Source organism: Oncorhynchus tshawytscha, linkage group LG14 (assembly GCF_018296145.1).
Source record: "Oncorhynchus tshawytscha isolate Ot180627B linkage group LG14, Otsh_v2.0, whole genome shotgun sequence".
Taxonomy (NCBI): Eukaryota; Metazoa; Chordata; class Actinopteri; order Salmoniformes; family Salmonidae; genus Oncorhynchus; species Oncorhynchus tshawytscha.
This window is the reverse complement of record NC_056442.1, coordinates 20,629,224-20,655,917: the sequence shown is the minus strand read 5'-3', so window position 1 is coordinate 20,655,917 and position 26,694 is coordinate 20,629,224. Positions and strand designations below refer to the sequence as shown.

The following is a 26,694-nucleotide window of genomic DNA, read 5'->3' as shown; positions in this document are numbered from 1 at the left end:
GCATAATCCTGTGGCTCAGTTGGTAGAGCATTGCAATTTCAAGAGCTGTGGGTTCAATTCCCCCTGGGGCCACCTATACGAGAATGTATGCATGCGCGACTAAGTCACTTTGGATAAAAGTGCCTGCTAAATTACATATGGAAAATTGTAATTAACAAGTGGTCCTTTCTTTCAGAGCTGGCCACAAGGCTCTCATAATATGCTTGTGTAGAATAATGCAAAACGCTGGCTTTGTGTCCTGACAAGTGGCACAGGTGTCAAACTCATTTCATGGAGGGACGAGTCTCCGCGGTTTTCTCTCCGCCGTTGTCCACTATGAAACAACTAAGGTCCCTGATTAGCTGGGAACTCACCTTATCTGGTTGTTTAGGTCTTAATTGGACACAAATTGAAAGAAAATAACAAAAATCCGCAGACACTCGGCCCTCCGTGGAATGAGTTCCCCCCGCCCCCCATGTCCATCTGAAGCCCCAGTTCTCTCCCATCTGTCCATGTGTAGCATGTCATTTACACTCGTTACCTAGGAGAGCTGATTGACAGGCTGTGAAAAGGCCTTGGCAGCAGGCCACCCATGATGATGTATTAAATAGGCAGACATTTGGCCTGTCAATCAAAAAGGGGAGCAAAGCATCGTGCGAGGAAAACATCATCCATACACGCTGATTATTTATTGGACGATCACTACATATGTATCGCTCTCAATTTGTCATTCAATCCACATAGTGTATATGCTCCAGTGTGATGGAAATTCTGAGCAGGTAACGTCTGAAGAGCGGTATGCATAATCACCGTCATTATTTCCTCCTATGCGTCGCCCCCAGCCTTCCACATTTCCCCCCCCTAATCTTCCGTCTCAATGTTCAAGAGGCAACACGCCGGATAAAATGACACAGATGAACAATTGTACGTCAAGGTTTGTATCGGTGTCACATATAAATGCTGGAACCTTCCATGGGTTTACATTCTCCACCGGGCATACGTTGACTACACTACATATAGATATGGTTACACATGTACACAATATTCCTTCATGACAATGCTTTTCCTCTAGACAAAAATCGACCTCACGTGGACATCCAACGAGTTGACATGCTAGGTTCATAGTCAGCCATCGATATCGGAGCCCTCCTCCCACACTTTAGCGTTGACGCCAGAGATGGGCAGTCGGTCGTCTTTCTCCAGTAACTAGAAGAGCAATAGCATCCCCCCCCCCCCTTCATTGTAACCGTGCATGTCTACGGGTCTAGGACACCCTCGAATCACCAGGACTCGTGAATTTGCACTTCCGATGATAAGCGAGTCTTCACTAATAAAGTCGTCATCGATAATGACGCTGGGCCAACTAGGAAAGTATCAGTGGACAGTTAAAAAAAAAAAAAGGTGCAATCCTCGATTGCTACATCCACTTCCGGCTTTGTTTTCTTCTGTCGTCGTTTGAAACAGCAGATTTCCTTGGAGACCATGACAGCCCACGAGCGCCGGTCTGCTGCCTACTGTTAGAAGCCCTTTATCTACCACTTACAGGCACTAAATGACTCCTTTGTCCCCATTAAACTCTTCGAGGTCTGCAGCAAACCGTTCTGACAGTACAGGCAGGGCGCTTCCAGTCATCGCGTTCAATGATAATAAAACAGTTCATAAGGATTTGTTTATGGGTGGATGTAAGTCCCGCGTAAGTGGATTGATCCGAGTTCAAGTTTTTTTGTCTGTCTCTATCCCAGTCTCTCGTCACAATACGCAGGGGATCCCTGTGCTTCCCCAGGCTTCGGAGATAGAAAGATGCAAGTTGTGCCTCTGCCAGGAGCTTAGATTGCATTTTGAGTGTTTCACCCAAACTGACCTCTGCCATACTGCAGCTTAGACTGAATGAGCACACTGCAAGCAACAATATTCTACACATCCCCTGACCACTGGGTACAGTACAGCATGGCCTTGTGGGATACAGAAGAGCAAATATCTTACACTCAAAGAGTTCAAGGGTGGAAGAGCTAAGCTAGACCGATGAGAGAGGGGTCAAGGATGGGGTCTGGAGACTGGACAGGCTAGGGCCGGAGTGGGACACCGTTAGTAGACGGTTAGGAGCGGCATCATCTCAATAGAAGCCGCTTTATTAACAGCTAAACCTCCCAGCCTCCCCCTCCCCACTCTCCAGACCTCCATCCATCCAGCCAGCCCCTCTCTCTCTCTCTCTCTCTCTCCCTCTACTCGCTTCCCTCCTCTTCCCTGGGTCAGTCCGAGTCCCTTGGGTCCGCGTGGGTCCTGGCTCTCCAGGTTCTCAGAGTATGCTGACCCTCTCGGTGAGCCCTTGCATGTCTGCGTCCTCATCGTCGGAGCCGAGCGCAGGCAGAGGGGGCACCAGGTGGGCCGGATAGGGGAGCGTGTGTTCGCGGGAAAACATCTGCCAGCGACAGTCGTCGCTCTCGTGGGTGATGTAGCGCTCGCCCAGCTTGGTCTCCAGCTCCCTCAGATCCAACCACGTCTGGTAGTCCTGGAGAGGGCGGGAGGGATTGAGGGAGGTTAGGGATGGAGGGAGAGAGGGATGGTTGATGGGAGGATAGAGAGGAGGGGAAGAAGAGAAGAGCATGGAAGGAGGAAAGAGGATGAGATAAGAGGTTAGAGAATGGAGAGAAACATGAGAAATAAGTAAGTTAGGTGGCCTCGTGTCTCCACTGTAGGTAATGGACCTTTGTATCGCCACCATGCTTCTGTTGACTTGTGTACCTGTAGATAGGAGTGACTGAGAGACTTGTCCACGCTGTAGCGTTTCCTCATCTTCACCTGGAGCAGGTTGTTGATCAGGTCAGTGGCTGAAGAGAAACACAGACACACAGTTGAGAACAGTGTGTGAATGCCATAACGACCTGCATATTTAGATAGACTTACCCATGTTTGCGTAAGACAGTTGCATTTGTCATGCATGAGCACAAGTGTGTCTTGTGTGTGTGTCTTACCATCAGGTGAGATCTGTTTCCAGGGGTTGGGTGGGTACATGAAGGCAGCGTTGTGGATCTGGTCGTTGATGTCCTCGTCCTCGTTGAAGGGGAAGGTGCCACTGAGGCTGACGTACATGATGACTCCTACAGACCACATGTCCAGGGAGCGGTTGTAGCCCTGGTTGAGGAGCACCTCTGGGGCCAAGTAGGCCGGGGTGCCCACCACCGAACGCCTGAACGACTTCTCACCAATGATACGGGCAAAGCCAAAGTCACACAGCTTCACCTGGACACACGCGCACAGACGGAGACAGTGAGACAGACAGAGAGAGAGAAAGTGAGAGAGAACGAGAGAGAGAAAGACAGAGAGAGAAAGTGAGAGAACGAGAGAGAGAGAAAGTGAGAAAGACAGAGTGAGAGAGAGAGAAAGAGAGAGTGAGTGATCAAAACCTTAGAAAGACCCTTGACAAAGTACAGGCTCAGTGAGCACAGCCTTGCCATTGGGAAGGGAAGACACAGGAAAACCTGGCTCCCTGTAGAGGAAAGGCTGTGCAACCACTGCACAACAGCAGAACCTGAGACAGGGCTGCATTTCCTGACAAAATGTCTAAAATATAAAACAATTAGAGAGTGTCATTTCCCCAAATTTGAAACCCTTATTCAAGCAAGGTTTTAAAGACCTCTCTGATGAGAGTAGGCTACCCGTCCTGTTGGGGGAGGACGCAGAGAGCTGTGGGTTGGCAGTGCACTACATTGGTGCCTGCCATAAGATGAGGGACAGTGTCTGACAGACCAATCACCCTGCACATGTCCTCTACTGTATGCTTATTATTGTTGAATGTATGGTTATTTTGACCCTTGGTTATTGCTGTTACTGTTGTCCTGTTGACAATTTTGATTCCTATTATTTCCATATTGTAAATATCCAAAGTAAGCTTTGGCAATGTGTATATTGTTAGGTCATGCCAATAAAGCAAATCAGACAGACAGACAGACGTGTGTGAATTGCTGCTTTGGAGTGGAATAAAGTCGGGGTGAATTTGTATAATATGCATGAAGGTGCATTACATTGAGTTAAGGGCTGTCTACATTAGCTTGGATGTGTAGAGTCGTGGTGTGTGTGATAGTGCGATGACAGGTGTCTGTACCTGGGGGAAGGGCTCGGCAGAGGCCAGCAGGACATTCTCAGGTTTCAGATCACAGTGGACGATGTTCTTAAAGTGCAGGTGCCTCAGGGCTGCCAGAATCTATACACACACAGGATATGGTTTAGACTCTCTGGGCTGTAAACAGGAAACCAAAACGCACACAGAGAGTGAGAATATACCCCTAAGGAAAACATCCGCTTCAGGAAGGACGTATGTGTTACGTGGTGAGTGATCTGTGGAGTGAGTAACTACAGAACACGACCGGGAACCAACAAAACTCTGAAGTAAATTTGACACTTCGATGGTTTGACTGCAGGTTTATTTTCATGATGTGAGAAAATATGAGAAACACACACAGCGGTTGAGAAACTATACAACTGTAGGAAACGCACACAAACACACCTAGATAAGTTTATTAAAATGTGGCATAAAAAAAATAAACTATGAAACACAGTATCAAACCCATGTAGATTAAAAAACAAAGTATATTTGAAATGCATTTCAAATTTGCATCTTTACTAAAATGCATATAATGCCTGACAATATTCCAGAAATTCAGGGCCCCGACATCTAGTCTACAGGGTAGCTAGAGCGGTTACTAATTTGGCTTTTTAAATCACTATTTACATATTGATCAGTAGTTAGTTTCCATCCAACTGGCGACAGATTTTCATGCGAAATATTCTAAGATCTGCATTTTCCTACCAGAGATTTGGTTCCAATAAATAGACTATTTAAAGGCTGTCTGTGTGCACATACAAATACATTTTGGGTTTATATTCCCGTGTATCAAATAAAAAATGTAAGTAAAAAAAACAACAACAAGTAAAATGGTTTTCTCACAAAAATGTTGCGTTATATAGCGAGTGTGTCCACTCTGGTATTGGCACGTGCTCTCTAGCCAACAGCGTTATCTCTAGCCAACAGCGTTATCTCTAGCCAACAGCACTATCTGCAGAGTACATTGTGAACAGCAAACATTAGGAACACCTTCCTAAGCTCAAGCTGCCAAAGTGAGTTGCCAAATCAAGTAGATCTTATTCGGGCAATGGGCGCAGCCATCTTTGACTTGACTGATTTGCGTCTTAAAATGAATGGCATTCGGGGATTAGGGAGTTTTCGCTTGTCAAATATAAACAAACATGGCTGCCATCATAAAACAAATTAGCCGACACGTATCTCTTTTCTAAATAATGTTGCATTTCTCCTTTGTGCTCACCAGAGATGTGGTACATTGTAAACAAGTCTAGCTGTTAGGTCACTAACTTATGTTTAGTTCTTTTGTCAGTGCAACCTGTTATATAGACTGGATTATGGAATGAGTTTGGCTGTGGATGTATTCTGTGTGATGCTATTAAGTTCGCATTTATGTTTCACAATAAAAGGTGAAATTGAGGAAGAGCATTGTAAAGACCTTTATTTCCCATCAGTACAAAACATTGTTTAGATGCTTTTCAGACAACAATGCTGTTTAGAAGTTGCTACTGTTCCAATCACATATTGGCGATGGTACGCTGCAGGGACAAATATGTGATTATATGCATCAAAAGGGTTGAGCCTGAAAAAACCCCAGCAGCATTGCAGTTCTTGACACGAACCGGTGTGCCTGGAACCTACTACCATACCCCGTTCAAAGGCACTTAAATATTTTGTCTTGCACATTCACCCTCTGAATGGCACACATACACAATCCATGTCTCAATTGTGTCAAGGCTTAAAAATCCTTCTTTAACCTGTCTCCTCCCCTTCATCTACACTGATTGAAGTGGATTTAACAAGTGACATCAATAAGGGATCACAGCTTTCACCTGGATTCACCTGGTCAGTCTATGGTCATGGAAAGAGCAAGTGTTCTTAATGTTTTGTATACGCAGTGTTTAGCCTACATGAGATTATTATGGACCAAAAAGCATGATATTTCATTTTTCAAATGGCTTTTGGGTGATCCGAACCAAATTCACATAGAAATGTGAGATCTGTCATTCTCATTGAAAGCAAGTCTAAGATGCACATTAAACATCTCCAATCCAAATTAAATCTAGAATCGGCTTCCTATTTCGCAAACAAAGCATCTTTCACTCATGCTGCCAAAAATACCCTCGTAAAACTGACCATCCTACCGATCTTCGACGATGTCATTTTCAAATAGAAATTTCTGCATAGTGCACCTTGAACATGTGCTCTTTATGACACAATGTAAAAAAAAACAGTTTTCCCATCTCAAGAGGTAGAAAACAAAAATGCCTACAGTAAGTATTTATTTTATTAATCAATTAAATAATAGATCTTGGGCACTTTTTTTCTTTTTCTTAAGTTTTTGTTTTGTTTTTATCGATTCAAACAAAATCTATACGTCGTACAACCAGTGGGGACCCGTCATTCAGCGCATGTGGGGCAGAGCCACCTGTTTAGCAAAAAAAACTAACAAAAAAACTACAAACATATACAGTGGCAAGAAAAAGTATGTGAACCCTTTGGAATTACCTGGATTTCTGCATAAATTGGTCATCAAATTTGATCTGATCTTCATCTAAGTTCCAACAATAGACAAACATAGTGTGCTTAAACTAATAACACACAAATTGTTGTATTTTTCTTGTCTATATTGAATACATCATTTAAATATTCACAGTGTAGGTTGGAAAAAGTATGTGAACCCCTAGGCTAATAACTTCTCCAAAAGCTAATTGGAGTCAGGAGTCAGCTAACCTGGAGTCCAATCAAGGAGACAAGGTTGGTTAGAGCTGCCTTGCCCTATAAAAAAACTCACAAAATTTGAGTTTGCTATTCACAAGAAGCATTGCCTGATGTGAACCATGCCTCAAACAAAAGAGATCGCAGAAGTTTAAGAATAGTTGACTTGCATAAAGCTGGAAAGGGTTACAAAAGTATCTCTAAAAGCCTTGATGTTCATCAGTCCACGGTAAGACAAATTGTCTATAAATGGAGAAAGTTCAACACTGTTGCTACTCTCCCTAGGAGTGGCCGTCCTGCAAAGATGACTGCAAGAGCACAGCGCAGAATGAGGTTAAGAAGAAGCCTAGAGTGTCAGCTAAAGACTTACAGAAATCTCTGGAACATGTTAACATCTCTGTTGACGAGTCTACATTACATAAAACACTAAACAAGAATGGTGTTGATGGGAGGGCACCACGGAAGAAACCACTGCTGTCCAAAAAAAACATTGCTGCACGTCGGATGTTTGCAAAAGAGCACCTGGACGTTCCACAGCGCTACTGGCAAAATATTCTGTGGACAGATGAAACTACAGTTCAGCTGTTTGGAAGGAACACACAACACTATGTGTGGAGGAAAAAAGTCACAGCACATCAACATCAAAACCTCATCCTAACTGTAAAGTATGGTGGAGGGAGCGTCATGGTTTGGGGCTGCTTTGCTGCCTCAGGGCCTGGACAGCTTGTTATCATTAATGGAAAAATGAATTCCCAAGTTTATCAAGACATTTTTCAGGAGAATGTCAGGCTATCTGTCCGCCAATTGAAGCTCAACAGAAGTTGGGTGATGCAACAGGACAACGACCCAAAACACAGAAGTAAATCAACAACAGAATGGCTTCAACAGAAGAAAATATGCCATTACTTGTTTGATGCTAAGGCACTGTCGGAGCTAGAAGCACAAGCACTTCGCTATACCCGCAATATCATCTCCTAATCACCTGTATGTGACCAATAAAATTTGATTTGAAATTACTCCAGACCGTTGTGCAGGTCTGATACGCAACTACAGAAAACGTTTGGTTGAGGTGATTGCTGCCAAAGAAGGGTCAACCAGTTATTAAATCCAAGGGTTCACATACTTTTCCCAGCCTGCACTGTGAATGTTTACATGGTGTGTTCAATAAAGACATGAACAATTATAATTGTTTGTGCGTTATTAGTTTAAGCAGACTGTGTTTGTCTATTGGTGTGACTTTGATCATATAACATTTTATGACCAATTTATGCAGAAATCCAGGTCATTTCTTCCCACTGTGTATATATATATACACTACCGTTCAAAAGTTTGGGGTCACTTAGAAATGTCCTTGTTTTTGAAAGAAACACTTTTTTTTGTCCATTAAAATAACATCAAATGAATCAGAAATTGATAGATTGTTAATGTTGTAAATGACTGTTGTAGCTGGAAACGGCAGATTGTTTGTGGAATATCTACATAGGCGTAGAGGCTCATTATCAGCAACCATCACTCCTGTGTTCCAATGGCATGTTGTGTTAGCTAATCCACATTTATAACTTTAAGAGGCTAACTGATCATTAAAAAACCTTTTGCAATTATGTTAGCACAGCTGAAAACTGTTGTGCTGATTAAAGAAGCAATACAACTGGCCTTCTTTAGACTAGTTGAGTATCTGGAGCATCAGCATTTGTGGGTTCGATTACAGGCTCAAAATGGCCAGACACAAAGTACTTTCTTCTGAAACTCGTCAGTCTGTTCATGTTCTGAGAAATGAAGGCTATTTCATGTGAGAAATTGCCAAGAAACTGAAGATCTGGTACAACGCTGTGTACTACTCCCTTCACAGAACAGCACAAACTGTCCCTAACCAGAATAGAAAGAGGAGTGGGAGGCCCCGGTGCACAACTGAGCAAGAGGACGAGTACATTAGAGTGTCTAGTTTGAGAAACAGACGACTCACAAGTCCTCAACTGGCAGCTTCATTAAATAGTACCCGCAAAACACCAGTCTCAACGTCAGCAGTGAAGAGGCGACTCAGGGATGCTGGCCTTCTAGGCAGAGTTGAAAAGAGAAAAAAAAGCCATCTCTCAGACTGGCCAATAAAAAGAAAAGATTTAGATGAGCAAAAGAACACAGACGCTGGACACAGACACAATAAGTGGTTTGGAAGGAATTAATGGCTAACTGTAAGTGTTGCAAAGCAATCGTTGTTTTGCTTCCCCTGCCTGCTATTCGGTGGAGAGGGTGTGTGGTCCAAGTCTGGGTTTAAGGATTTAAAACATCTGTCTGAAAGTATATTTTTTTCCAAGCTTAAAAGGATAAACATTCACACGCAACAGAAAAGGTTGAATACATTGGCCGTGCTGTCAATCCAGCATGACGACTGCCACGTTCAAAACAACTGGAAACTCGGAACTGGGAAATCTCAGACTTCAGTGCGTTCAACGCGGGGGGAAAACGAGTTTGGACTGGGAAAATACATTATGAACGGTCATCCAACGCGGGGGGAAAACGAGTTTGGACTGGGAAAATACATTATGAACGGTCATCCAACACGGGGGAAAACGAGTTTGGACTGGGAAAATACATTATGAACGGTCATCCAACACGGGGACTGGGAAAATACATTATGAACGGTCATTCAACACGGGGGAAAACTGGGAAAATACATTATGAACGGTCATTCAACACGGGGGAAAACGAGTTTGGACTGGGAAAATACATTATGAACGGTCATCCAACACGGGGGAAAACGAGTTTGGACTGGGAAAATACATTATGAACGGTCATCCAACACGGGGGAAAACGAGTTTGGACTGGGAAAATACATTATGAACGGTCATTCAACACGGGGAAAACGGTTTGGAAAAATACATTATGAACGGTCATCCAACACGGGGAAAATGAGTTTGGACTGGGAAAATACATTATGAACGGTCATCCAACACGGGGGAAAACGAGTTTGGACTGGGAAAATACATTATGAACGGTCATCCAACGCAGGGGAAAACGAGTTTGGACTGGGAAAATACATTATGAACGGTCATCCAACGCAGAATTCCAAGTCGGGAACTCTTGCCTCTTTCTAGAGCGCCGACTTGAAGATCATTGGTTAACTTCTAGCTTGTTAGCTCGGTAGCTAACGTTAAATCTTCTTAGAAGTCACAGAGGGTACACAGAGGGACATGTCCAAATGCTGAATTTGATTCATTTTGAAATTTAGATTTATTGAATTCTCCATGTGCTCTATGTTAAAGGGCACTTCATTTCATATAACAGAAGATTAAAAAAATGAAATATTGATGAATAATTGCTACTTAACTTATCAAAGGGATACAAAAGGCACTCATTTCGTGGAACATTACAATTGGACAAATACATTACTTGTCTAATTGTACATATTTCACATGTATCCTAAAACATTTATAAAAATATATATATATTTTAAATGTTAGTATGGGAGTAGACACACACACACACAAACACTCACCTGTGTGATGAGGAACTTGGTGAGCCTCTCTGGGAGCCGTCCTTTTTCACTGGACAGGATCATCTCCAACATGTCTCCATGAAGCTTCTCCATCACCACAAACACCTTCTCTGGAGTCTCAAACATACACTCCAGGTTCACTATGCCCAGGTGACGTAGACTCTGGGAGATGGAGAGAGGGAAAGCATGGGGGGGGGCACGAGACAGTGTGTGAGTGAGTGAAAGAGTGAGAGTGAGAGTGAGAGAGGGCAGAAGAAGAGTTGGGAAATGGCACCCAGGGAGGGAAAGAAACAGGGAGAGGTAGAGTGGAGGGGATGGAAGATTGAGAGAGAATTAGACTGAGTATCAGTTAGAGTATAGTGCGATTGCAGTGTTTATTTGTCACTTGACCTTTATCTAACTACACCCCATAGAGATGATAATTCTGCTGCAAAACCTGCCAATGTAATTGAACGCAGTTGGCATGACAACCCTATGATTTTTAAAAAATGGACCCTCGTGGCCTGTACAGAGGTAAGATCTTAATTGGATAATTTTTTTGTTGCTGAGAATTTTCCTTGCACAGCATGTGTATTCAAGGTTTAAAAAGGCTTCTCAAGTTTGTAATTTCCACTTTAAAACTTTAAGACTTGATTTGTCCTCACGAAAAATGCCTCAAACCCTGAATTATAATCCACATAATAATTCACATTGTCTGTTGCTGCAGGATTATTTTCCTGCTGTAGCAAACTGGCTCAAATTAAGATCCTACATCTGTAGGTGGGAGCCTAACAGTTTGCGTCCCAAATGACACCTTATTACCTACACATTGCACTACTTTTGACCAGGTTAGTGCAATATGTAGGGAATACGGTGCCATTTGGGACACCTTCTTTGTGTGGCAGCAGTAAGCCACCAGCCACACATACATTATATATACAAAAGCATGTGAACACCCCTTCAAATTTGTGGACTCGACTATTTCAGCCACACCCGTTGCTGACAGGTTTATAAAATCGAGCACACCGCCATGCAATCTCCATAGACAAACAGTAGCAGTAGAATGGCTCGCATCGAAAGGCTCAGTGACTTTCAACGTGGCCCCGTCAAAGGATGCCACCTATCCAACAAGTCAGTTCTTCAAATGTTCCCGGGCAACTGTAAGTGCTGTTATTGTGAAGTGGAAACGTCTAGGAGCAACAACAACTCAGCCGCGAAGTGGTAGGCCACACAGGCTCGCCGAGAGCTGAAGTGCGTAGCACGTACAAATCGTCCATCCTCGGTTGCAACACTATCAAGTTCCAAACTGCCTCTGGAAGCAACGTCAGCACAAGAACTGTTCATCGGGAGCTTCATGAAATGGGTTTCCATGGCCGAGCAGCCGCACACAAGTCTAAGATCCCCATGTGCAATGCCAAGCGTTGTCTGGAGTGGTGTAAAGCTCGCCGCCATTGGACATTGGAGCAGTGGAAACGCGGACTCTGGAGTGATGAATTAAGCTTCACCATCTGGCCGTCTGACGGACGAATCTGGGTTTGGTGAATGCCAGGAGAACGCTACCTGTTCAAATGCATAGTGCCAAATGTATAGTTTGGTGGAGGAGGAATAATGGTCTGGTGTTGTTTTTCAAGATTCGTGCTATGCCTCTTAGTTCTAGTGAGGAGAAATCTTAATGCTACAGCATACAATGACATTCTAGATGATTCTGTGCTTCCAACTTTGTGCCAACAGTTTGGGTAAGGCCCTTGCCTGTTTCAGCATAACAATGCCCCCCGTACACAAAGTGAGGCCCATACAAAAATGGTTTGACGAAATCGGTGTGGAAGAACTTGACTGGCCTGAACAGAGCCCTGACCTGAACCCCATCGGAAAACCTTTGGGATGAATTGGAACGCTGACTGTGAGCCAGGCCAAATCTCCCAACATCAGTGGCCGACCTTACTAATGCTCTTGTGGCTGAATGGAAGCAAGTCCCTGCAGCAATGTTCTAGTGGAAACATCTAGTGGAAAGCCTTCCCAGAAGTGGAGGCTGTTATAGCAGCAAAAGGGGGGGACCAACTCCATATTAATGCCCATGATTTTGGAATGAGAAGTTTGACGACCACGTGTCCACATACTTTTGGCCATGTAGTGTAGCTGATGAACTAGACTAGTAGTGTACTGGTAGACCTGTTGAAAATGTGTATCTGTGTCTCCCCCTGGTGGTCACCTGCAGTATGGCCACCTCGTTCCTCAGCTGGCTCTCCTGCTTGGTGGGGAAGCGCAGCTTGTCAATCACCTTCACCGCCACATCACGCCCCGACTTCCTGTGCTTCCCTGATGGTGGGGGGGGTAGAAGAGAGGAAATTACAGGGGTCTGATTAACTGACTCAATACAGCGATGGTAGAAGACTGGAGACACTGACCCCCATACACCACTCCAAACTGTCCAGAACCAAGGATTTCATCTGCAAATATCTGGTACACCATGCCAATGTCCTGGAGGAGAAATTGACGAAGGCAACATAAACATCACCGTTATCGTACATTTCATTATCATCATCACTATCATCACCACAAAGTCCTTGGTAATGATTGTGAATGTGTACAATGTACGGTCGTGTATTACGACAGTATGTCAAGAGACTACTCACCACGTTCTCCTGGATCACACTGTTGGACACTGAGATGCTGACTGAAGCCTGTCCTGAGGATCAAAGTAAAAAATATTTAAAAAATGCTAACCATCCACACTAACATATACAGAACTCCCATCTGACCTTACGTGGGGTCACTACAGAGATAGAGTGTTTGTGTGTGTGGTAGGAGCTCTGAAAACAAGCTTCTGTTCCTCGACCTTTGGACTGCATACCACTCTCGTAAGCCTTTCACTGTAACCTCTCCCCCAACACCAGCCCCCCTTGCCCCAGATCACAAACAGCAGGACTGTAAATCCAGACTAAGAGCTAAACTGATATCAGATCCAGACCCTGTGATTCTGTTCTTCAGATGGCCAATTTGGCTGGAATGTTAGGAACTAAGACACTTGGGAATGAAAGTTTAGCTAAAAACGTGATGTTGTATTTTATCTTACTGTGAGGAGTGTGTCCCTCTATCGGTGGTGCATCCTGGAAGATGACTGGCATGAGGGCCTGGCGAATGGCGCCCTCCCACGCCTTGGCCACCTCTCGCCCCACGCCGCTATTGGGAACCACGTTGCTGGGGGAGGGGGGTGTGGGGGGGAAGGCCTGGGCGGCGGTGGGGGGCAGGGCGGGGACGTGGACGTTGGGGTCCTCCCCTACAAAGTAGCGCATGGCTCCCATGACGAGCTCGAAGCAGTGGGGGCTGGTGCCCGGAGGAACCAGGGTGAAGTCCCCTGAGGGGCGCACCTCCAGAATCTCAGACAGAGGGATCTCCTACAGGATGTGGGAATGTACGCAATCAAGTGAACATGTGAACACAACCGCGATCAAGACATTTCTGTTTTGATTCTAGAATTTATCTTTCACTTTGAAAATGTGGAGTAGGTTGTGTAGATATAGAGGGGGGAAAAAACCCAATGGAATCCCTTTTTAGATTCAATTTTAAGGCATCAAAATGTGAAAACCCTTCAAAGGGTTGTGTCGACTTTCACTAGGGAATGTATCAAATCAAATTGCATTTGTCACAACAGGTGTAAACTTTACCGTGAAATGCTTACTAAATAATAACAATAATAATGTCATAAACATGCATCTACATCTGTATCAGTTGCTCTTTGGGGTTTTAAGTTGGGTATCTACTGTATATAAGCACTTTGTGACCACTACTGGTGTAAAAAGGGCTCTATAAAATAAAGTTGGTTGATTAATTGAGACCCGACTCATATAGTACCTGTGAAGTTTATTGGGTTGCTAATCTAGTTGAGCGGAGCTGGAGAATACAATACCTTATAGTACTTGTTGGTGGTGTTGTTCTGGAACAAGATGATGCACTTGCAGTCCAGACGCCAGTAGTGCCGCTTTCTCTGCGGGGGGGGTGCCGGAGGAGTAGGAGGGGACAGGAGGTAAAAGGGTTCAAAGGGGTCAACCAAGGTTCACAGAGGGGTCAAAAGGTGAAGCTGTGGTCCAGGAAGGAGTGGTCAAGGAGAGGGATGGGCAAGTTGAGAGGTGGAGGAGAGGAAAAAGAAAAAGGGAGTGGGCAGGGAGAGAGAAGGAGAAGAGAGACCACAGCAGTGTCAGAAAAGCCAGGACAGGTTAGCTTTGAGAAGGCGGAAAGTGTCCCAGGTCTGAGTTCAGGTAAACAGAAACACTTTCTAAGAGGAAGGAGAGAGAGAAGAAGGAAAAAAAAAAAAAAAAAAAAAAAAAAAAAAAAAAGAGGCTGTGGATGTGAATTCAACACACGTCTCTTGAGTGCTTTAGTGCGGCAGGGAGCAGGTATTCACCATCTATCACACTCAGCCGGAGACACACAAACACACAGACGAAAAGGAAGAGCATTAACGGCGACGGAGGTAGAAGTTATAGAGGTAAGATAAACTCCAACGGGAAAACACTGAGAAGAGATGGAGGATAGGAGAGGCAGAGGGAACGATGAGCAGAGGGGGGGGGGTCAGCGTCATGGAGAACAAACACGGAGAAGAAAACGTCTCGGAAGGTTCCAGAAAAGAAGTAGAACGTAAGCGATGTAACTACTTTAAAAGGATACCTAAAATCAACCATTTCTAAGGCCTTCATATACTGTGTGTTCTATTACCTTGACATCTATGACCCAGGTACTAATTATTAGTTCAGTCTTTTTACAGTCCCTAATCTAAAGTGAGTGCTATTTATACTTTATAAATATGTTGTTTTTTTAAAAATGGGATGACCAGTGTAATTTCTCACAAATAAAGATGGGCATGCCATTGGTTAGCCGACTCAACGCCGCGATTTACGGTGGAGTTGAGCGGCAACTAGTGTAAATCGTGGAGTTGAGTTTAAATCGGCTAGCCATTGGTAGACATCCCAGCAGTACCTGGTAAAAGAGCAAGTGACGCTTAAGGGAATAGAAATGTGGGAATAACTAGCTGACTAACGTTTACAAACGTGGGAGCAACGATTCATAAACGGCGAACACACGACTTATAAATGCCTTGGAAAAAATGTTAATTAGGCGCCCTTTAAACAGAGTGGAATACGTTTTAGAAACAAAGTAGAAAGAAAGAAAAAAGAAGACTGAATCCGGTGTGGTAGAGAAAAATGTTTCACATTGCCGGCCAGTACATCAGCCAGTCAGTAGTATTACCAGTGTGTCCTTGTTGCTGTAGTGCACCATCCAGCCCTCTTTGATGGATGTGCTGGAGCGACGGGTGGTCTGCCTCATGGACTGAACCACCCTCATCAACGGGATGTTAGCGCTGAGGAACAAGCGGGACAGGGTTAGGTGGTCGGTGGGTGTGATGCGTGTGTCTGTTATTGTGCGTGAGCGTACGCGCGTACCTCTGGTCCCCGCCGACCCCATCCTGGCTACTCTCGGGGGAGAAAGAGCCAGGGATGCTGCAGGCCTCGTCTGAATCGTCCGTCAGAGAAGACTTGTCTGAGTCGGCATACTCACTGCTGTAGTCCATAGGCACCTCGTGGTCCACACTGGGACTCAACATGTCTGGAGGAGAGAGGAGGACAGAGCCAGCCACACATGACTACAAAGAGATGTAGAAAAATAGACAGAGAAAATAGCATAACACCCCCTTCCATTACAAAGCCCATTATACCAGTATGTGAGTAGGGCAGTACTTACAACTTCTGTTGTCTGAGAAAAAAAAGGTGAGAAGTACTATATAATATTAGGACTCTACATGTACTAATATTGCATATAATATTGGCAGGTATGGATGTGGGTACGCAGACCCACAAGCCACTGCGGCCCCTCATGACGAATTTGTTTTTTTTTGTGGCCCCCATCAAAGTTACTCATCTCTGCTGTAGACAATGTAAAAACATGTATTTTTTTTGTGCGCCGCCCTATGGGACTCCTAATCACAGCCGGAAGTGATACAGCCTGGATTCGAACCAGGGTCTGTAGTGACGCCTCTTGCACTGAGATGCAGTGCCTTAGACCGCTTGCGCCACTAAAGTGTGGCTGAACAAATCATGGCCAAACTTCTAACAACATGAGACAACATGATACAACAAAGATGCGTTTGGTCTTCATTACCTCCTAAGGTCTCCCCCAGACAGTCGTTGGGAACCTTGTATGCACAGCGCTTGTGGCAGTTGAACTTGCAGTCTACGACACAACACGGACAATCAACGCCATTGTTAGACAATTTATCTTCCTCCAATATGCACTCCAAATAAGTTATCCCCCTCTTGATAAACCCCTGGGGCCCCCACACTAACCTTTGCATTGCAGCCCTTGTCGGAAGAGGCCCCGGAGCAGCCTCTTGCAGTACTGGCACACGGTGGGGCGCGTGTAGGAGTGCACGGCGAACGTGTGCGGCACCTTCACTTTGCTCATCAGGATCTTGTCCAGGTGCACCGGCCGGCCCGTGTAGAACCGCCGCGCCTCGCTGGGGGTCCGCGGCTGGGGACGGGAGGAGACGGAGGAACTCAAATGATAACGCTCTACCCGTGGTATTTCCACGCATGTAAATCAGTGTTGGCTATCCAGAACTAATCACACAGAGCCAAGGTTAGAGCTCAATCCCATTTCAACTCAGTCGATTCAGGGGAAGTAAACTGACCCCACTCCAATTCTTCCGAAAAGCAACAAGTCAATTTACTTCCTGAATTGATTGAATTGAAATGGAAGTGACCTCAACGCTGCACAGAGCAGTGTCCTAACAATGACAGACACTAAGTGGAGTTGAGTGGATGAAGTACCATCGGAGTGTTGGCGCGGGCCATGGGTCTAGTGATGGAGGGGCTGGTGGACAGGCCCAGGGATGCTGACGCGGTACAGGTGGAGTTTGGGAGCGTCTGGGTGGTGTGAGAGCGGATCAGGCTGGCATCCTCCATGCAGGAGCTGACTGAGCTGGAGCCCACGCTGCTCAGAGACTCGCTGGTGGACAGACGCAGCGACTGGCTACTGTTCAGAGACGTGGTGGACAGGCGCCGCTTGCGAGCGCCGCTGCAGTTGTTGGGGATGCTGAAGGCACAGCGCTTGTGGTAGTTCAATCCACAGCCTGCAGGGGGTGGTGGTGGTGGTGGTGGGGGGGCAGAGATAAAGCGGAGGAGAGAATTTTGGTATTTTATTAGGATCATATAAATGTTGGTATTTTATTAGGATCAATACATACACACAAACTATCTAGAACAAATAGGGGAGAAGGGTTGCTTTATCTGTTTTTAAAACCAGGTTTGCTGTTTATTTGAGCAATATGAGATGGAACAAAGTTCCATGCAATAACGGCTCTATATAATACTGTACGCTTTGTTGAATTTGTTCTGGATTTGAGGACTGTGAAAAGACCCCCGGTGGCATGTCTGGTGGGGTAAGTGTGTGTGTCAGAGCTGTGTGTTTGGGATTTTCAACACATGTTTCTTATAAAAAGAAGAAGTGATGCATTCAGTCTCTCCTCAACTCTCAATGAAGTGCAAGACATGCCGCTCTGTTCTGGGCCAGCTGCAGCTTAACTAGGTCTTTCCTTGGAGCACTCGACCACATGACTGGACAATAATCAAGATAAGACAAAACTAGATTCTGCAGAACTTTGTTTTTAGAGTGTGGTGTCAAAAAATCAGAGCAACTCTTTTATTACGACAGATCTCTCCCCATCTTTGCAACCATTGAATCTATATGTTTTGACCATGACAGTTTACAATCTAAGGTAATGCCAAGTAGGTTAGTCTCCTCAAATGGTTCAACAGCCACACCATTCATTACCCGTTTCAGCTGAGGTCTAGAACTTAGGGAATTATTTGTACCAAATGCAATGCTCTTAGTTTTAGAAATGTTCAGGACAAGTTTATTACTGGCCACCCATTCCAAAACAGACTGCAACTATTTGTTAAGGGTTTCAGTGACTTCATTAGCTGTGGTTGTTGATGCGTATATGGTTGACTCATGAGCATACACGGAAACACATGCTTTGTTTAATACCAGTGTCAGGTCATTGGTAAAAAAAAATAGAAAAGAGGGCCTAGAGAGCTGCCCTGCAGTACACCATACTTCACGTTTGATATTAGAGAAGCTTCCATTAAAGAAAACCCTTTGAGTTCTATTAGATAGACAGCTCTGAATCCACGATATGGAAGAGGTTGAAAAGCCATAACATACGTATTTTGAACAACAGGTTATATGGTCAATAATATCGAGGCTGCACTGAAATCTAACAGTACAGCGCCCATAATCTTCTTATTATCAATTTATTTAAACAAATCATCAGTAATGTGTGTCAGTGCAGCACATGTTGAGTACCCTTCTCTATAAGCATGCTGAAAGTCTTGTTCATTCGTTTACAGAGAAATAGTATTGTATTTGGACAAACACAATTTTTTACAACAGTTTGCTAAGAGCTGGCAGCAAGACAAGAGAGAGAGAGACAGGGAGAGAGAGGCAGAAAGATAGATAGGCAGAGAGAGAAAGGAAGGAGAGGTGGGGGGGAAGTTGAGGGGAAATTACTTTGCTGATGGCTACTTTGAGGAAAATGCACTTACTATCACTGAGATATGTGGTTGTCCCACCTAGCTATCATAAGACGAATGCACTAACTGTAAGTCGCTCTGGATAAGAGCGTCTGCTAAATGACTACTAAAATGTCACCATGCACTTCTTTAGACAAAACGTTTATTGGGCAGGCAGAACAGCGCACCCCCCCCTCCCTCTTTCTCTCTCTCATACCATCACATTTGAGGCCCTGCCTGACCAGTCCAAACAGCATCTCTCCACAGTGGTCGCAGAAGGCCGGGGCACGGTACGAGTGGACGTTCAGGGCATGAGGCCGAATCTGGAAGTCCTCGAAGGTGGCCGCAGCTGCAGACAGACAACACAACAGAGGAACAACAGTAGTCAGTCTGGGTTTCAACCTGTCAATCACTTTAGCAATGATACATTTGTGAATATGCTCTATGCTCCAGCATTTTGGAGTTGAGGTCAAATGTTTCATATGAGGCAATAGTACAGAAGGTCTTTTTTTACTTTAGTGTATTTTCATACACGTTTGTTTTTCTTGTTAGAAATGAGAGTGCTGTTGTATCTAGTCTTTCAATTTGCATAAGTCATCAGCATTTGGACAAACTCACTTATAGTGTAGTCAAACATTTCAAAAGTAAAAAAGCTTTGTATTTTGGTCCAATAATCCCTGCACACAATGACTACACGAAGCCTGTGACTCTATAAACTTATAGGACGGATTTGCTGTTTGTTTTGGTTGTGCCTCGGATCGTGCTTGGCCCAAAATCCCCAAAATCTGGAACACAGAGTCAAATTTTAAAAATGTCAGCTTCACCGTCCAAATGCATATGGTGTTGAGTGCACGGCGTTATGCACGTTTCCTCGGTCTCTACTTCGTGTTCATTAAAATAAGGGACGCGAGGGAAAGGAACAGAGGCGGTTAAGGAGGAATAAGACGACGAGAAGATCAGAGAGAATGAAAAAAAAGAGGGGAACGGGAAGACGAGTACGGGCGGAGAATGAGAGGATGGGTAAGGGGAAGACGAGTACGGGCGGAGGATGAGAGGATGGGTAAGGGGAAGACGAGCACGGGCGGAGGATGATGGGTAAGGGGAAGACGAGTGGGCGGAGGATGAGAGGATGGGTAAGGGGAAGACGAGTACGGGCGGAGGATGAGAGGATGGGTAAGGGGAAGACGAGTACGGGCGGAGGATGAGAGGATGGGTAAGGGGAAGACGGAGGAGGATGAGAGGATGGGTAAGGGGAAGACGGGTACGGGCGGAGGATGAGAGGATGGGTAAGGGGAAGACGAGTACGGAGGATGAGAGGATGGGTAAAGGGAAGACGGAGGAGGATGAGAGGATGGGTAAGGGGAAGACGAGTACGGGCGGAGGATGAGAGGATGGGTAAGGGGAAGACGAGTACGGGCGGAGGATGAGAGGATGGGTAAGGGGAAGACGAGTACGGGCGGAGGATGAGAGGATGGGTAAGGGGAAGACGAGTACGAGGATGGGTAAGGGGAAGACGAGTACGGGCGGAGGATGAGAGGATGGGTAAGGGGAAGACGAGTACGGGCGGAGGATGAGAGGATGGGTAAGGGGAAGACGAGGGCGGAGGATGAGAGGATGGGTAAGGGGAAGACGAGTACGGGCGGAGGATGAGAGAATGGGTAAGGGGAAGACGAGTACGGGCGGAGGATGAGAGGATGGGTAAGGGGAAGACGAGTACGGGCGGAGGATGAAAGGATGGGTAAGGGGAAGACGAGTACGGGCGGAGGATGAGAGGATGGGTAAGGGGAAGACGAGTACGGGCGGAGGATGAAAGGATGGGTAAGGGGAAGACGAGTACGGGCGGAGGATGAGAGGATGGGTAAGGGGAAGACGAGTACGGGCGGAGGATGAGAGGATGGAAGGGGAAGACGAGTACGGGCGGAGGATGAGAGAATGGGTAAGGGGAAGACGAGTACGGGCGGAGGATGAGAGGATGGGTAAGGGGAAGACGGTACGGGCGGAGGATGAAAGGATGGGTAAGGGGAAGACGAGTACGGGCGGAGGATGAGAGGATGGGTAAGGGGAAGACGAGTACGGGCGGAGGATGAAAGGATGGGTAAGGGGAAGAAGAGGGACGGGTGGATGAAAAGAGAGCAGAACTGGATGAGAGATTGCTACTCACCAGAGAGCACCACCTCCACCAGGTCTCCCTCCTGGATGTCCTGGGGAGCCTTGACCAGCTGCAGGATGTTGTTGGTGCCTGTGTCATGCTTAAATAGCAGGATCTTGTCATATATGCCATAGAAGCCACACTCTGGGAACTACAACAGAGAGAGAGACAGAGAGACAGAGCGAGACAGAGACACACAGAGCGACAGAGAGAGAGAGAAAGGGCGACAGAGAGAGAGAGAAAGAAGGTTAATACCTCATTTCATACATTTTTTTATAATTTCATCATCTCTAAAATCAATGTAATCTCGGACACAGTGCTGTACCGTCATAATGCATGCGAGAGGGAGAAGAGACATGTAACGTGTAGCCTACGGAAATGTTATATGGTGTCCCACCAAAGTTGTGAGAACACAGAGGCAAGTTTTTTGTTGTTGCATAGTGACAGGCTGCAGGTGTGCCCCCAGTGGACAACTCTGCTCACTTAGTGAAGCGTTACAGAAGGATAGCACAAGGAGAAGTGGGGGCACGTGCACACAAGCACACACACACATACACATTGATAGGCCTATGCACGCAGGCAGGCACGCACACCTGGCAACTAGGTGGTGAGTTCGGGGAAAGGGGGGTAATTAACCGTTTCCTGTTGTGTGTGTGGCTCTCTCTCTCACACACACACACACACTCACTCATCTCAGAAAACCATGGGGGTCACATGGCAAACATACACACTTATAGTGGGCTCCAAAATTATTGACACCCTTGCAAAGATATTATTGACACCCTTGATAAAGATAAGCAATAATGACTATATTAAATAAATAATTCAAATACTGTATTGTATGCTCAACAAAATGGGAAATAATATACTATTTCAATTGCTTAGAGAAATATATTTTGTTTAACAAGTAATACTTTTTTCTCTCTCAAAAAAGGTAGTGGTAAAAATGACTGACACCCCTAAAGATTCTTATAAATAAAGTAGTCAAAAGTTTAGTATTAGGTCTCATGTTCCTAGCACACAATGTGACCCTACGAACTTCCTGGATGCATTTGCAGTTTGTTTTGGTTGTGTTTTCAGATTATTTTGTGCCCAATATAAATTAATCGTTTCATTTTGGAGTCCCTTTCATTGTAAATGAGAATAGAATATGTTTCTGAACACTTCTACGGTCACGTGGATGCTACCATAAATTGCAGATAATCCTGAATGAAACGTGAATAATAATGAGTGAGAACGTTTCAGAGGGTCAAAGATCATACCGGTAAGACATGCGAACCTCCCCTGTTATTGGGAATGGTGAGAGGTTAGCATGTCTTGGGGCCATGTCAATCATTTCAGACCCCACTGTATATAATCCCAGATTGTATTTCAGATATCAAGCAGTTCAATGTATTGATAAGAGAGTTTGAAAATGATACATTATAAATGGTGCAAAACGAAAGTATAGGCAGGTGTCAAATCAAATTCACAGCTGACTGAGCATCACCGTCACAATGACACTTCCCTGAGCAACGGAACTGAGAACCAACAATCAAATCACATTTTATTTGTCACATGCTTCGTAAACAACTTTTATTTGTCACATGCTTCGTAAACAACAGGTGTAAGACAGCAAAATTCGTCCTTTTTTTCCCCAACAACGCAGAGTTTAGAATATATAGAAATAGTGACACGAGGAAAGAGTACACAGTGAATAATGAATAACAATAACATGCTATATACAGAGAGTACGAGAACAGAGTCGATGTGCAGGGGTACGAGGTAATTGAAGTAGCTATGTACATATACTGTAGGTAGTGGTAAAGTGACTAGGCAACAGGATAGACAATAGACAGCTCCATCTCATACCCAATCAGGCATAACAACAGCTCAGCCAAGCCTGCTGATGGGAACAACAACACCGTCTGGCACAACACACACATCTTGCCAATCCCACCCTAAAAAGGAACACAATGTGCCCATTGGTCCTCCTGGATTAACACAACAAATCTGAGAGTTACGGACATGGCCAGTGACCAGTGATAGGCAAGGGTGCTCTGTTACATACAGACAGACATCATCGAGAAAGACACAGGGGTAACACTATACCCCTGTCACACACACACACACGAAAGCGTCAGTCAAAGTCACCTAAGCGAGCCTAGGTGGTTGATTGGACAGCCTCGGGCTCCTGAATAGTTAATATAGCCTGGTTCAGGTCAGCAGCACTATACATGTTCCAGGGCACGGGTCAACAGAGCTGGGACATGATCTCAACGCCCAGCACCACAGGAATACCCAGAATCCTGTATAAAACAGTCGGCATATACAGGATATGAAATAGAATGGCTTGACGGTGGCATCCAATGCAGAATGCTGGTAATGTTAGCAAGGGAATTGGCATATCTGGGTCATCTATAAGAGCCAGGTGGTGACCTCTCCCATTCGGGGCGTGGCACAGGGATTTATATACTAGGGGTGTCAAAGAGATGACCGGGTTAGGGGATAGGGTTACTCTTTTACTAGAAGAGAGGAGAGTAGGCCAATATGCTGGAACTTACATATACTGTAACATGAAATAGCTAACATCAGAACACCCGGGGCTGGTCAAGAGGAAGCAGGCCTTATGGCATAGCCTCGCTCTCGCTCCTACCAACTCACCTGGAGGGCCTGTCACTCCGAGGTTGACTTTCAGACTGACGAGGGGAATATGAAATAAACCCGTCAACTTCAGGACGCCCTGGGAACTTGAATGACGCAACTCAAATTCCACGTGGTAAAACGAGCATGAATCGACAATTCCGGTCGATTTACAAAAGACTGTATTGAGCTCAATAACAGTTGAACCTTTCTTTTCGGAGGTATTTCATGTGTTACGTGTCTCGAAATCAGACACAAACAAATGCATGTGGCAGATAATCACGCACGCCCCTCCGTTATTTTTGTATGAAATTGGGTAAACTCCAAAACATATCGCGGTGTGTGTTGGGATAGCTCTTTACTCTGGAGCTTGCAGCCTTGGTCGAAGTGGTTATCAGAGGGTCTAATTAGTCCCTACACCCTCGATCAATTTCACTCCCTAGTTTTGGGACACTTGTGGCGGAGGTGCACGTAAACAGGCAAATGGAGGGCCGAGAGGCAAGGGAGAGAGACTGGTTTGGGATTCAACATCTGTCTCTCTCCCCATCTCTCCCACCTCCTAATAAATAAATATAAATATAAATAAATATATATATATATGTTTTTACCCCTAGTTGCTCCCTCTACAGCCCATCTGGCCAGACCCTACACACTAACAGGAAGAGGAAGGGGGAGAAGGTAGGGAACTTGTTTGTCTGCCCTCTATTAAAGACAAACATTTGAGAAAAATGTGCACACTCTTGGCATTCTCTCAACCAGCTTCACCTGGAATGCTTTTCCAACGGTCTTCAAGGAGTTCCCACATATGCTGAGCACTTGGCTGCTTTTCCTTCACTCTGTGGTCCAACTCATCCCAAATCATCTCAATTGTGTTGAGGTCGGGTGATAGCGAAGGCCAGGTCATCTGATGCAGCACTCCATTACTCTCCTTCTTGGTCAAATAGCCCTGACATAGTTTTGATGTCTTCACAATTATTCTACAATGTAGAAAATAGTAAAAATAACAAAAAACCCTTGAATGACTAGGTGTGTCCAAACTTTTGACTGGTACTGTAGGTAGCAAAAGAGTTGAGAAATAGATTCTCGATGTGCCACTTCCATGGCACATGATTTATGATCTGATTCGCAAAAGAGTTTTTCCAATTGATATGATTATACAAAATTCTTGCCACAAACAGAATGTTATGTATATGAGGCATACAACCATCTCATCTCGGCAGATTTTTCTATGTAGAGACAGAATCATTAGATCAATTATTTTGGTATTTCCCCTATATACAGTAGCTTGTTCTGGAGACAGATATCATGTTTCAGCCATTCCTGAACCTATCTTAAATTAACACTACAAATAGCACCATAGCACCGTTGGGAGATTTGGAAAGCCATAGTAAAATCGATCCATATTTTCAGTAAAAACATGATCAAATATTATAATAATACTTTTAGTAAAATATATGTATCTTTAACTTACCATCTTTAGATTGTATGAGATTAGACCGGTTCAGAATTTGTGAAAAAGATCACAGCACAGTTGAAAAATATATGGCACATGGAATTCATAAGAGGGCGGTTTACGGAGATAGGTGGGATGGACAGAGCAGCTGAGGGGTGGGTTTACGGAGATAAGTGGGATGGACAGAGGAGCTGAGGGGTGGGTTTACGGAGATAAGTGGGATGGACAGAGTAGCTGAGGGGGGTGGGTTTGGACGGAGATAGGTGGGATGGACTGAGAGTAGCTGAGGGGTGGGTTTACGGAGATAAGTGGGATGGACTGAGAGTAGCTGAGGGGTGGGTTTACGGAGATAGGTGGGATAGACAGAGTAGCTGAGGGTTGGGTTTACGGAGATTTATGGACGGAGATAAGTGGGATGGACAGAGTAGCTGAGGGGTGGGTTTACGGAGATAAGTGGGATGGACAGAGTAGCTGAGGGGTGGGTTTACGGAGATAAGTGGGATGGACAGAGTAGCTGAGGGGTGGGTTTACAGAGATAAGTGGGATGGACAGAGTTTTTTTTAATACAAAGAATTGTGACATGTATGTAAAATGTGTGTAGAATGTACATGTAACAACAAAAAGCTGTAAAAACAAACAGGAAGAGGGAACCATGCGCTCAGCCTCAAAGCATACAGCACACACCACACATACAACACATACGGACACACACACACCCTTCAACTCTTCTTCTCCTTGGTACTAGACACCAAACACAACCTCCTATACACACTGACATTACACACGGCCTCCTGTACACACTCCCACAGTCCCTCCGTTTCCGTCTCTGCTGTTCACCAAACACACCCTCTTTCTTTCACGCAGTGGGGAATCCACAACAGCACATTTTGAGGGAGGCCAAGAGCTTGGCTTGTCTCCCTGCCAAACAACACTGTTAGCCCACCCCACCCAGCCGGGTCTGCTACTGAACAGGAGTCAACAACACAGACCGTGAGACACACTCCAGACCTGGCCTGCCCCAATACCCAGGAACCTTACTGCTCCCACACTAACCTTCCAACTCCGTTAGTCAACACCACACCCAGACCTGCTATAGGGCCAGACCCAGAACTCTGTCACCACAGACCTACTCCAGGTCATAAATGTCCATCTCCCCCTGAACCAAACCACAGTAGTGGGCCCTAATCACAATACACTGTCCCACTATCCCAGGACACCACACCCTGCCGTGCTGCTGCTGTTGACCCTAGCTAAAGAAAGACTCACACCAGCCAAATGACTCCACAACCACCGCCTTCCCACCCTTCCCTTCCAACCAAAAGACAGGCCCCAGCCGACCCACACTAAGCCCCGCAAGGCATGCCAGTGGCAATTACTGTGGTTCTACTGGCCGAGGCAAACATAGGCCTTCAGCAGCTTCCAATGCTCTCAACAACGTCTCCTCCTCACACTGTAGCTCTGCCGGCGTCCTCCTAGCCTTGATGTGGATGATAATGATAGTATTAGCCTGGCTGCCAGTGTCTTTCTGCTTTTGCCAATTTGGTTGGCCAAAACAAGCTGAGGCAACAACGTAGCATTGTCTGGCACTTAGGCTAGATGACGCAACCAAACCTCCCTTTTCACAGGCCTTAGTCTTCTACTTTTTAGTGGAGTGTCTTG

General features: G+C 45.3%; 1 protein-coding gene across 2 annotated transcripts in view; it reads right to left on the bottom strand.

Moving 5' to 3' along the window:
- Positions 1-906: 906 nt before the first annotated feature.
- The window catches only part of LOC112266685 (serine/threonine-protein kinase D2-like), a 54,855-nt gene continuing 29,067 nt past the window's right edge, over positions 907-26,694 (bottom strand). For both annotated transcript variants that reach the window (XM_042297122.1, XM_042297123.1), the window contains 17 exons: positions 20,973-21,111; positions 19,029-19,160; positions 17,069-17,370; positions 16,586-16,769; positions 16,401-16,472; positions 15,686-15,848; positions 15,492-15,603; positions 14,155-14,232; positions 13,321-13,642; positions 12,881-12,933; positions 12,653-12,725; positions 12,457-12,563; positions 10,269-10,430; positions 4,082-4,180; positions 2,952-3,219; positions 2,722-2,807; positions 907-2,488 (listed from right to left, as the gene is read on the bottom strand). In XM_042297122.1, coding sequence (XP_042153056.1) covers positions 2,276-2,488; positions 2,722-2,807; positions 2,952-3,219; positions 4,082-4,180; positions 10,269-10,430; positions 12,457-12,563; positions 12,653-12,725; positions 12,881-12,933; positions 13,321-13,642; positions 14,155-14,232; positions 15,492-15,603; positions 15,686-15,848; positions 16,401-16,472; positions 16,586-16,769; positions 17,069-17,370; positions 19,029-19,160; positions 20,973-21,111 — 2,565 coding nt within the window. In that variant the 3' untranslated portion in view covers positions 907-2,275. The remainder of the gene's footprint in view (positions 2,489-2,721; positions 2,808-2,951; positions 3,220-4,081; positions 4,181-10,268; positions 10,431-12,456; positions 12,564-12,652; positions 12,726-12,880; positions 12,934-13,320; positions 13,643-14,154; positions 14,233-15,491; positions 15,604-15,685; positions 15,849-16,400; positions 16,473-16,585; positions 16,770-17,068; positions 17,371-19,028; positions 19,161-20,972; positions 21,112-26,694) is intronic.